This window comes from Salvia miltiorrhiza, chromosome 2, assembly GCF_028751815.1.
Source record: "Salvia miltiorrhiza cultivar Shanhuang (shh) chromosome 2, IMPLAD_Smil_shh, whole genome shotgun sequence".
Classification (NCBI taxonomy): Eukaryota; Viridiplantae; Streptophyta; class Magnoliopsida; order Lamiales; family Lamiaceae; genus Salvia; species Salvia miltiorrhiza.
Window position 1 is genome coordinate 16,204,837 of NC_080388.1, and position 13,276 is coordinate 16,218,112.

General features: G+C 34.3%; 1 protein-coding gene across 3 annotated transcripts; it reads left to right on the forward strand.

The window, feature by feature from the left end:
• Positions 1-210: 210 nt before the first annotated feature.
• LOC131011366 (calcineurin B-like protein 3) lies at positions 211-9,684 on the forward strand. 3 transcript variants are annotated; one of them, XM_057939167.1, is made up of 9 exons: positions 218-532; positions 2,519-2,673; positions 4,070-4,152; positions 4,306-4,365; positions 4,456-4,564; positions 4,864-4,916; positions 5,254-5,334; positions 8,841-8,953; positions 9,183-9,684. In XM_057939167.1, exons 2-9 carry the CDS (start codon positions 2,550-2,552, stop codon positions 9,238-9,240), a joined length of 681 nt encoding a protein of 226 aa, XP_057795150.1. In that variant the 5' UTR covers positions 218-532; positions 2,519-2,549; the 3' UTR covers positions 9,241-9,684. The 3 variants fall into 3 exon arrangements, with proteins under 3 accessions (XP_057795151.1, XP_057795152.1, XP_057795150.1); XM_057939168.1 differs by lacking the exon at positions 9,183-9,684 and having other exon boundaries at positions 211-532; positions 8,784-8,899; XM_057939169.1 differs by lacking the exons at positions 8,841-8,953; positions 9,183-9,684 and adding an exon at positions 7,838-8,463 and having other exon boundaries at positions 213-532.
• Positions 9,685-13,276: the final 3,592 nt, after the last annotated feature.

Here is a 13,276-nt window from a genome sequence, read left to right on the forward strand (position 1 = left end):
CAATTTTTCTATATTAAATTATTTAAAACACAAAATTTAAAAATATATCATCCGCATCTCACAGGAGAAATTATAGTGTATAGATTATAGAAAAATTACACATCACTCTCCAACAAAAATTACACATGACTCATATCTATACATTTTTGTTTGTCCTTGTAAACCAAAGCCACGTGTACTTATATCTTAAGAAGTGATAATCTATAATTTGACACAAATAATTATGCATGTGGGGTGAATGGATCTAATAGCTTAGATGTAAATTTATGTAGCTTAGATGTTGGGATTCCGATATACAGTCATAATCCGTATATTCACACTCGTTTTCTTCTTTTCCTTTCCTCCCTTCACTTTCCACTTTGTTTGTTCATGTCATGTATGAATATATCTGCTGCTAATTTTCATTCTTCCAGAAAAAGGTGACTGCGGAAACGCTCGATTTGGAATTTCAGAATATTTATTTCTACCGGAAAACTGAATCTCCTACACAATATGTTGCATACATTTTCCTTTCCCCCCCTTCTCGTTTAAGGTATGCCTCTTTTCTATAAAATAAATTACTCGTTTACGAATTCCTATAAATAATATGATGTCTGCACGTTTGTTTGTATGCCGTTGCGTATTGTAATTGGTATGGCTTATTTCGTTCAATTCTGCCGATTCGTTTGATTTTTCTCCGTAAGAGATCGATTCTTGCATGCAAATGTGTTTGTGGCTTTTCTGATTTCAGGTTGACATACTACGTAAAATTCAGTTGTTAATTAGTGTCGCTTTCTGGATTTGTAATGAATCCTGGTTGGTAACCCTTTGGACGTGGTTGATTTATCTTGATTCTTATCTATTGGACTCTAGAGAATGATTGAATCTTAACGGGATTTATCACCTTTGATTTCATTTTGTGAGAAACATTGGGTTTTTGATGCTTTACCTTTCCCTATTAAGAGGGTGTAGACAGCCATTCAATCCTGGTACTTGTTTGTATTTTGTTGGACATTGATTTTATAGATGTCATAGATGTAACACAGCTCTAGATTTGGATAGATTTTGATAATCCATCTGGTTCACAATTGTAGAGGAATAAGTGGACTGGACTAATCCATGCACTAGAATATTTCAATGATTACAATAGCGGCTTCCTTCCAATGAAGTTGAATACCATTTGCTGTTTAGGCTTCGCAGTGCCTAGCTTTTCATCTATTCCTTACCTGCCCTTTTCTAGCTTAAATGCGGTGGCTTGAATGCTGCACATGTAATGGATAAGTTACTTCAGGATGTATGTCTTGCCTTGAATTATCTTAGTGAATCACAAGCAAGGCTTGCAAGATTTAGGATTGTTTTTCTCCACTGTCATGGGCCACAGTCAACTAGTCCTTTGCCACTAACCAAATTTAGTTTATTTACTAAATTTATATTTTCCCGTATCTTAAAGACAAGGTGATATAGTCTCTCAGAGAACTGGTACCAAGCTATTAGGATTTAGGGGCACTCCTCGAGACTTATTAATACCATTAAAGCACCTACAAACGGGTGGTCTTAAAGATACAGAGAGATACGGAGTAAAGCTTTAATACAAATATTTTGAAGTGATATATGAATCTCCAGAAACATATACTGACTTTGATTAAAGAGGAAAAACTTATATCTTTGCCACTAACCAAATTTAGTTTAGTTGCTTCTGCCATGTATTGTTTATGTTTTCTTTGGCTATTATTTTTAACATATTATGACAGTACTTTCAGTGGTTGCAGTGTTTAGTTTTGATAAATCACCTATGATAGGACCTATGACACAATCGATCTCAACTGGAATTTTACATTGTATTAAATGCTCCCTCCCTCCCTTAAAATTATTCATTTCTTTCCTTTTTGGTACGTCTCCCAAATATATGTATTTTTGGACACTACCTCACACATAATTTGACAATTTATCCTTAATGTGATATCCTTTCTCCACTATGAATACTCTCAATCTCCACTATCAATACATTCAACAACTTTTTATTAAAGCCCGTGCCAAAAGATTCCATGCATAAATATAGGGGATGGGGGGAGTATGTATTTCTTCTTGTATGTTATACCCAAGGTGATATAGTCTCTCAGATAGCTGGTAGCAAGCTATTAGGATTTTGGGGCACTCCTCCAGACTTATTAATACCATTAAAGCACCTACAAAAGGGTGGTCTTAAGATACAGAGAGATATGGAGTAAAGCTTTAATACAATTTTTTTGAAGTAAGTGATATATGAATCTCCAGAAACATATACTGACTTTTATTATAGAGGAAAAACTTATATAATCATAATAAAGTTGCCTTCTTACTTTACCTGAATGCCACTTCAAACAAAGATTCATTTATAGATGATTAATATATCCTTGATTAGTTTCCACATTCTTTTGCTTGCAGATTTTGGACTTGATTATCTAATAAATCAATCTGGGATAGGCTATACAGCTTATTAAACATGTACTAGCACTTGCTATTCAACTGCTGATGATTTAAATATTTGACATCAATATAGGTATGGAGTGTTTACGTTTCTGTAAGAGATCATGGTGCAGTGCCTAGATGGAGTGAAGCATCTGCTTTCTGCTATTGTAAATTGCTGTGAATCTGATATCAATAAACATCCCTGCGGGCTGGGAGATCCTGAAGCTCTAGCAAGCGTGACAGTTTGTATGGCATCTTATTTACTTTCTTTCTCTAAAAGGCAGAAACTCTATGTATTCTGATACATTCTGTTTCTATTAATTAAATCATCTAGCTAACAGAAAGTAATACAACTTGTGGTGGCTTCTTTTAATGTCAATTATAAAAGCAAACCACACATGTCTATCATCTAGTGTGGATGTGAGAAAGGATATAAACAAAGAAGAAATTGGACCAGTTAAGTCAAGCACCGATATAAAACTTGCTTGTATTTGCTTATATATTTAGTGAGAGTGCATATAAGAAGCTCTCTAGTTCTTCTATAAGAACTGAATTAGGTGTATTTAACTTGGTAAGTTTCTTTACAATTTTATTTTAAATTTGCTGGTAGTGTTAATATGAGCTGGCGTTTCGTGAAATACTTGATATCAATATCGTTGAAGGTGGTAGTATTCTTTACATAAGAATTAAGCCTCTATTATATCCTTTTAGATGTATGGGATTTCTTTGGTCCTAAATTGTACCAGAGTGATGTCTTACTCCTATCTCATGAAGTGATGCCACACTGTACAATTGCATCTGTGTCTCCTCCATAAAATATCCAAAGTTTTCTAAGTCCGTACTAATTATTTGAGGAAGTAAACAAGATAACATTTGTGGTCGGGAAAATTTCCCTTAGGTTGCCAACCCTTGCTTTATAACTTCAAAATATGTGTTACAACCTTTATGAGGCCAATTAACAACTTGACTAGATGACACGGATTGCACATCTCATGTGGAAAACGAACGAGTCCCTAAATGTCAATATTGAGATTTCAGCAACCTTGTACAAATGAAATTTTTCATTGCAGTAGAATATATTTTCAACTTTTCTTAAAGAAGCAACTAGAGTTCCTATCTAAATTATGTCTTATTTAAAATAGTCAACTGTGTATCCTGTTTTCATTCCATACTGAGTGACGAGGTAATGTAATGTACTTCTCGTTAAATTGCATTTTGAATGAAGTAGGATTTAGGATGTGCTATTGAATTAATGGGAAAGAATAAGAAAATAATGTTTTCACCTTTGAACAATGAACACTAGTTCTGATCTCAAAATGCGACTTCAATTGATTTTTTTCTCTTTTTTGATCTAGTGCTGCCAAAATCATTGTTCGCCATGTGATTGTATATCATTGTTATGGGAATTATTATTATTATTATTGAATGATTTGTTTAATTTATTTCAAACTGTTGAAAAACAAATTATAGTTCACGGCTTATTAAGTTCCATATAACTAAGTAGAAAGTACTGGTTTGTTAGATTTCATGTAAGCATCATCATGCAGTCTGCATCAGTTATTCATTTTCAGTTATTTTCAGTCAATCTCTAGGATTCTTGCTAATAGGAGTGTGATATTTGTCTCTCTTACCTTTGGTGCAGTTAGTGTTAGTGAAATAGAAGCATTGTATGAATTATTTAAAAAGATCAGCAGTGCTGTGGTAGATGATGGGCTTATTAATAAGGTAACAGGTGCTATTAATCCTTCTTTCTTATGTAAGGTTACTTATCCTCGTAGTTGTATTAGGAACCCCCTTGGCCTTGTTACAGTTCTGTTAGTGATTCACATCCTGGTTCTCAGCTTGGTATCTTTGCATGCACAATGTATTTACTTGCAGGAGGAGTTCCAGCTTGCTCTTTTTAAGACCAACCAAAAGGAGAGCCTGTTTGCTGACAGGGTTAGTTTCATGTGCCAATGCTACAAATAAAATGTCCATCATCTTTGAATTTTCTTTTAACAAATCTCATGACGAAGTTTATTTCTGAAGGTATTTGACCTATTTGATGCAAAACACAATGGGATATTAGACTTTGAAGAGTTTGCGCAGGCTTTATCAGTTTTTCATCCAAATGCTTCTATTGATGACAAGATTGATTGTAAGTCAATTATTATAGTTGATGCTACTCTAACTTAGGCGTCCACTGTTCTTGGATAGGTTCATGGATTCTGGAAGACCATTATTCTGTAATCCAAAAGATAGTAATTTTCTTCAACATACTACAACAACTTGTCATATTTGACTGTTGTGTCATATAGTACTCAGTGTTTGATTATTCAAATGTTTGCTGTTTGATTCTTTAAATCTACTTATATTGGGTTGCATGCGATTGTATTTACTTTTATAATGAATTTGCTCCTGTAATGGTCTTACTTTGCCAAAATTTTGTTGTTTCAGTTTCATTCCAGTTATATGATCTCAAGAAGCAAGGGTTCATTGAAAGACAGGAGGTCAGTTCATTGGTTTTAATAATTAAATTCTCTTCTAGTCTCTGTGCCTTGATGGCAGAGTCTGTAATAAGATGCTGGATACTTTCCACTACAAGCTTTCTTGTCTTTTACATTGGGACGGTACATGAATTTACTTTGTATCGTGTACTCTTATTATTTTTCTTGCTAATATAGATTCCTAATTATATCATATATTCATGGCCTTCATATCTGTAATACGTCATACTTCAGACTGTCCTCAAATATTTATTTGTGAAGTGTTAACTTAGCATCTCTTAGTAATAATTACTTCAACGACAGGCAGTAGGGGTCACAATCTTCCATTTGGTTCTTGTAGGTCAAGCAAATGGTGGTGGTCACACTGGCCGAATCTGGCATGAACCTTTCAGATGATATTATAGAGAGTATCATTGATAAGGTGAGTCCCCAGCTAGCTCAATTTCATGCAGATTTAGACCTGTTTCATCCGTTCTATACTCATTTTCTTTTATTCCCATTTCTGAAATGGAAGATACATGGAAGTTTGTCTTTCCAAAGCTATTTCCGTAGTGGAAAATTATTTTGCCCTCAAATGGTAGACTGGGAGACTAGTAACTATGTTCTGCTCCTCCAGATTATTTCCCATAAAAATTCACGCCTCAAAGGTAGATTGGGGAGACATGCAATTATGTACTCTCCTGTAGATTTGAGGCAGTCTGCAGTTATCGCTATCTTCTACTTCTTAAACAGATTTAGCAGTAATTGGGAGTCCAAGAGTAGGAAAGTTTTTATACCATGTAGTATGCTAGCCCAGTTAGTTGTGGATGATTGCAGGTTCTGGTTGTGCAAATTTATTAGTTGGACTGACCCCAGGCTCAAGCTTATGGATTAATTACCATGTTGGCTGTATGTGACAATACGCATGACTGGTTGCTTATTCAACCTACAACTTGGATGCATATGCTCTTGTGGAATGACTAGTCGGAGTCACAACTGTACTTAATTTGAGATGATTTTGGAGCAAAGTTAGAGGTGCAATCTACCAGACCAAACCCAACTATCTGAAAGCTTGAGATTGGCCGGTTATGATTGACTTAGGCTCGAGTTATCTCACGAGTTAACACTTAACAGGATAATATCATTAAACTTGAGCTTAATTATGCTTTTATCCAATTGAGCTCCACATAACTCATGAATAGGTTTACTCATTTACAACCCTGGTTAGAACATCAGAAGCTCATGTCATGCCCATGTGCATGGTCCTGGGCTACACTACATACACTAGGCCCATCGCATGTGTGTAGGCTTTAGTATTACTTGCGCTGTAAAAGCTCATCCATGCTCTATAACTAGAGACTTCATCTTAAGTCATAGACTCGTATATCGACCTTGAGAGCGGATAAACTATTATAGGCCTATTCCCTCTATCAATCTTTCCTGAGTTGCCTACCTTCGCCTGAAATCTCTTAGGGGGGCGTTTACTTTGCATGATTGATGAGATACATGATTGAGTATTTTTATCCTCAAGAGCAGGATTTCTCCAATCCCACCATTATAATGGGATAAGAATCAAGCAAAACTAGGTTAAATGATGGAAATAATCAAGGGCTTTGGAATATCTCAAAGTTCAATCCATCAAAGTAAACAAGGGATTAGCCTTACTATTTTTAAGTGTCAAGGCTAATCCTTCAAAATAAATGCCCCCTTAAGGGAAAAGGCACAAGGAATTGTAGATTTCACATGGGTTCTTTCCTACAAGAGTATGCTACTATAATACTATTAGATTAACATGCTAGCATCCTAGCCACTTTCTTTTGAAAAATGAAGTAAACAGCTTTTTTCTCATCTAATGGGAATGAAAATTCTCATTTCCTGTAAAAGATTCAATAAGCAATAATGAATCTAGATAAATGAAAATTGTTTTAGATTCAATAAGCCAAAGAATGTTTATGAGGCAACATAGAATGCTTGGTGTGCCTCGCACTACTATTACAACAGAATATTGGACATTTGATAAAGAAGTTGCTAACTCTGTTCCGTTGGGTAACATAACATTGAGCTAAAGCATTGATTCTTTCTAAAGAACTCCTAGAAACAAAAGGATATAACTGACTCTATGTTATTGTACAATATTTTTCATATTTCCGTTGGATTTCACTTGTGGTAATCTGTAATTGCTTCCTCGCTTGCTCTATTGGGATAACATTGGCAACTGCAGACTTGGTTTTACTAATCGGGATTTGATTGTGGAAAAACTTTGGGATATTATCTGAAACTGGTTCCATTTATGTTTCACACGGAGACTGAAATCCTTAGTCAATATAGGATCCAAAGGAGGTATACAATAATGATTACAGAATAATCTGTTATGGATAGCATTTAGGGTTTTATTTATTTAAGTATCATAATTAACTAATGGGTCATTGGTGTTAAAATACAGGAGTCGGAAAATACACGAACTTAGCAAATGTTGTAAATTGTAATGTTATCATGATGGAGATTTCTGCCCAAATTAAAGCTGACATGGCATCTCGGTGGCACTGCTCCAATTGAAACATCGTTTTAATCATGAATATTAAAAATAATCAAAATTATTTCCTAAAGCGACCTCACCTCTCTCTCTTCTTTCTCATACACAAACCCATCACATAACTACATCCATCAAACAATATTAGTCATCTTAATGAAGCTTTTTCTGAAAGCAAACCATATGGTGAGTGTTTGATGATGGCAAACTCCAGCCTATTTATTGGTGGTGACTTGGTTGACGACTGGGTGCCGGCGTTCGATAAAAAAAATATATTTCATCAATCATCAGAGAAAATGTCTGTGCAAGTTCCAGAATTAAATACACAACTCTCGTGTTTTATAAAAAAATTCAATTCTCATGTTCTTCACTTTTTTTTTCTTGCTTTCGGTGATGTTTGGTGTGGATGTTTCAGTTGTGAAGAGGGGAGGTGGTTGGTGAGATTGACCATGACTGTTGTATTGATCGGAGAAGACGCCAAGAAGAGCAGCCAGCGGCTGCGGCTGCCAGCCGCCGGCGAACTCTAGACTGTAAATTTGAAAAAGGGAGAGAGAGAGAGAGAGAGATTAGGAATTCAGAGAAGAAAACATGCTGTAAATTTGGGGGAGAGAGACATGAGGTGGCCAAGGAAAAATGTTTATTTATTTATGTAATTTCATGATTAAAACGATGCCATTCGATAGGAGTGGTGTCACGTTGAAGTCAACTCACCCAATTTATTCCACTGGGCTGCCATGTCAGCCTTAGTTTGAGGAGAATTTTCAGTCGCACTAAAATCACAACAATTGTCAAGTGTATTTTCTGACTCCTTCCAAAGTTGGTGTACTTTATCGCTAATAACCCTTGATTAATTGTTAGTTTGTTATCCTAGCCTAGGAAATAAAAGGGTTTCTTTCTCTTATGAGAAAAACTATCTAGGATTTTATCTGAAGATCAAGAGAAACTCTTCTGATTGTCTTTGCGCAGAAGGGTTCTTCTCTTCTGATTGTTTCCTCTTACATTTGATACTATTTATTCTGTTAGTATTCATATTTGGTTGTAGTTCCTGTGTTGAATTCTCCTATTGTTTATTCTGTTAATTTTCATATTTGGTTCTAGTTCCTGTGTTGAATTCTCCGTTTACTCTAACTTAATCATCATGGTTATAGTTAACCGAAGTTTAATAGTCACAATAATAGTCACAAGTTACGACAATTTCTTGTATTGAAACATTTTTGTTATTTTATATAGATTGTGTAACTGAATTTGCATCTAGGACAAAAAAGTTTTATTCCTCCAAGTTATGGAATGTTTATTGTTTGCATGCATATCCTATTGTTGTTCTCAATGCACAATACTGCCACCTTTGTTCCTGTAACCAGAATATGACTATCTTCTCCAGCAATGATTGTAATTACTAGAACACCACATGGTTTCAGACATTTGAAGAAGCAGACACTAAACATGACGGGAAGATTGACAAAGAAGAATGGCGGAGCCTGGTGAATCGACACCCATCTCTTTTAAAGAATATGACCCTTCAGTACCTCAAGTAAGTTTGAGCATACTTCAGTAAAAATGATGCAGACCTTTGATTTTTATCCAATGATTTATTGCTGACAATCGTTGTTTTATGTTTCATGGAATTTTCTGCTTAGTATATTCCCTTTTCTTATTTGAGGTTTAGCAAATTTCATGTATATAGAGGTTTAGTTTCAATCATTTTGGCCATCGAACATTGTGTTTAAGACACTAAATGTTTTTCTACATATGATGAGCAGAGACATTACCACCACATTCCCGAGCTTTGTATTTCATTCACAAGTCAATGATACATAAGTGCAGGCGGGGGCTCCAATTCATTGCAAGTTTTTGGTGGCCTCTTTTTCAAAATCTAGCAAGAGCATGTCGATTGTAAGTAAAGCTCGACAAGAAAGAAATACGCCTCGCCCTCTCTGCAAGAAAATAGGATAAGCGAAAGCTCTCGCTAACTGGATGCAGAGACTTTCTAAGGTTCCCTTTTCTTCTTAGTACTGCAACTGTTTGCTTTATATTCCATTTTTTTAACAAGAATCTTTCATTCATACTATGGGTTCGGCCATATACATCATATGTATCTTTTCTTTTTTATTAGAAAAACTTGTGGCTTGGCAACCACTTTATATGTGGTCTTTAAGAGGATATGTAATCTGGTTATAGGTGATGATAATTTGTAGAGGCTCGAGGATTGCTACTTTGTAGTGAGTTGTGGTGCAATTATTTGTTTATTATTGTTTGGGTTAATCGGTTGTAAATCCATGAACTATTAGTGAATTATGGTTTACCCCATTTATATACTCCTTCCGTCCACAAAATATTGTCCTAAGGGAGGGAGGCATGAGTTTTAAAAAAATTTGTGTTATTTATTTAGTTAGTGGAGAAAAAGGGTTCACAAATAAAAAAAAATAGAAAACGTTAATTAAGTTAGTGAGTAGAGAAAGGGATTCACAAATTTATTAAAAATAAATTATGACAACTTTTTATGGACGGATTAAAATGACAAATTAGGATAATATTTCGTGAACGGTGGGAATATAATATTTCCTCCGTTCTATTAATAATGATTGATTTTCTTTTTTCATTTGTGACATTAAGAATAATTCATTTTGAAAAAGGAAATCACTTCACTTATTCTTACAAAAAGTTATGGGCTTCACTACTTTCTATTATTTTATAATTTAATTACTTTTCTTGTTAATAATCTTGTCCAAATGTAAGGAGTCATACTTGGTTGGATGAAGAGAGTATAAAAAAATGAGTTCTTTTACCATCAAATTTTCTCTCTTCTTTTTTCTATTTATTTATTTTTTAAATCGTTAACTTCAATTGATTAAAAAATATTCAATATAAATGTTAAATCCAAAAATATGAGAAGATCTTTTATTTAATATAAAAATTATAAAAAACAAATTTGGAATGAATAAGTCAAACTCATTTAAACCGTCAAAATTAATTTTGTTCTTTCTTATTTATTTTTAATGTCGAACATTGTACTCTGTTTTGTTATTGTTTTTAAATTATAATATTTTTTAATGTAGTTGAGGAGAATGAAATGTTTTTAATTATAATATGAATTTGTAAATAAAAAATTACTAATATATCTAAACCTTAGAATTTATTATATATATCTAATTAATTATATGTATAAATTATTTATTTATTTATATAACATATTTGTTGCTATATTATTCGTACTTTTTGTAATTTTTTAATTGATTTGGACTATTTAAATATGAACTTTTAATAATAATATAGTTAGACATTTAAAAACCCAAAGTTGTTATACTAAATGATGGCCCTTAATTTTATTATATAGATGATTTATTGTTAGAGTGAATTTTTAAAATGGCCACTTTCATATTGTAAAGATAAAAAATGTCCACTAAAATAAAAAACTTAAAAAATGTCCACTGTTACCAAAATACCCTTCACATTAAAAAATAAAAAAATGTCCACTTTACATCACCCCTTTAAAAAATCCCGCAATTCACACTGGTTGTGAATTGAGAATTTACAACCAGTCGAATTCACAATCATAATTTTTTGTTTGTGAATTCACAACTAGTCGAATTTACAGTCAAAATTTAATTCACACTCAGTCGAATTCACAACCAAAATTTAATTCACAACTAGAATTTTTTGGTTGTGAATTCACAACAAACGAATTCACAACCAGATTTATGTTGGTTGTGAATTCACAATCAGTCGAATTCATAACCTGAATTTAATTCACAACTATAATTTATTTTGGTTGTGAATTCAAGTAGTTGTGAATTTGAGTTTTTAAAGTTTGAATTCACAATTAAAACTGTAATTTATTTTGATTGTGAATTTATAGATTTGGTTGTAAATTCAAGAATATTAAGTTGTGAATTAATAGATCTGGTTGTGAATTCAAGAATATTAAGTTGTGAATTCATCGAGCTGGTTGTGAATTCAAGAATATTAAGTTGTGAATTCATCGAGCTGGTTGTGAATTTAAAGACATTAAGTTGTGAATTCATAAATCTGATTGTGAATTTAAAAAAATGAAGTTGTGAATTCATAAATTTGGTCGTGAATTCAAGAACATTAATCAAAATGTTTCAGTTTCACAATCAAAATAAAAAACACATTAAGATCAAAGCTAAAAATTCTCATAAGAACCTAAAAACTTCAAATTGAGTTCGACTAAATTATCCATGTCAACTTCTCAAGACAAAGATATTCACAACAGATTGAGCCAATTTCACCAGAAATTCAACGCACGAGTACACGCATAAAACTATGAAATCTACGAACATCAAAACTCAGAGGTTTCAATATGACAACTTATCAAACTTTATTTGTGTACTATACACAAATAAGCATCTAACTCATGCTCAAAAACCCCTACACAATAATCATCTAAAATTACGAAGCTAGTCAAAATCATCTGGAGATCCCCACTCACCGCCGGCGGCAATAACATCGTCGCCGCCAGAAGACCTCCAGTGGAACCGACTCCGGCCTTCGACTCCTCTATGGCCCTAGCAATCCTGGTTCTTCTCACCGCCATGTTCTTCCTCGGCTTCTTCTTCGTCTACATCCGACGCTTCGCCGCCGAGACCGCTCCCCCCTCGCCAGGGAGGCGGCGGGCTCGATAGCTCCGCTGTGGATTCTCTCGTGAGAAGAAATCGAGCAGATCTGTGGCTGGCGAGCAGATCTGTCGTTGCAGCTGGAGGAGGAAATGCGACGACAATTCGTTGTCGAAAGAGGCGGAGCGAGGGACAACGTTGCAGATCTGTGGCCCAGCGCGAGATCTGCAGCAAAGGCGGCGGCGGCGTTTTCTCCTCCAACTGATGCGCTTCGATCACCACCGTCGTCCTCGGGCTTGAACTGCCGTCCACGAATCCCAGGCACGTCGTTATCCGATCAATCTCCACCATCACATTCGATCGCCTCATCCTCCACGTCGCAGCACCCTTCCTCTCCCCTCCCAAAAAACCTGCTCAATCTCAGGCACCGCCGGCTCCGCCGCCATCCTCGCGATCGATTCCAAGCCGAAGCACGCCCTGAACGGCGCCACCGCCGCCGTGCTATTGATCCCCAAATTCGCAGACCTAGAGAGAGAAAGAGGGAGAGGAGATGAAATGGGCTATTTTAGGCTGAGGGGCATTTCGGTCATTTCAATCACAAAGTGGACAGTTTTTATTATTTTTATCTTAGTGGACATTTTTTATCTTTACAATATGAAAGTGGACAGTTTTATATATTTACTCATGTTATTTGTTGTAAATGAGATTGATTTTAATTATTTATTTTACAATTTATTATTATTATTATTATTATTATTATTATTATTATTATTATTATACTCATTTAATTGATAATATTATTGTTATACAATATCTTAAATCGTATACTAATGTTTAAATTAACATAATTTTTTTGTTATCTATTAATCTAACTCACAAATAATGTCATTTGACACTTTTATACTATATACAGTATAATTTAAAATTTTAAAAATAATAAAATATATCGTAGCCCGTGCATCGCATGGGAGTACATACTAATTTCTATAAAATCGGTGTATACCCATTTCTTCAAAACTAGTACGCCCTCTCATGCAATGCACGAGCCACAATTTATTTATTTTTAAAATTTTAAATTATGTAAAAATGTCAAAATGACATTATTTATGAATTAGATTATTTGGTAATAAAAAATTATGTAATTTAAATATTAATATTTGATTTAAAATAGTGCATAATAACAATATTATTGTTAGGTCCGGAGGGTCTCGAATAGGTGTATGGGGGGAGGGGGGGAATACACCTATAGGCTATTTTTGTTCGAATGAATCAAAACGAAA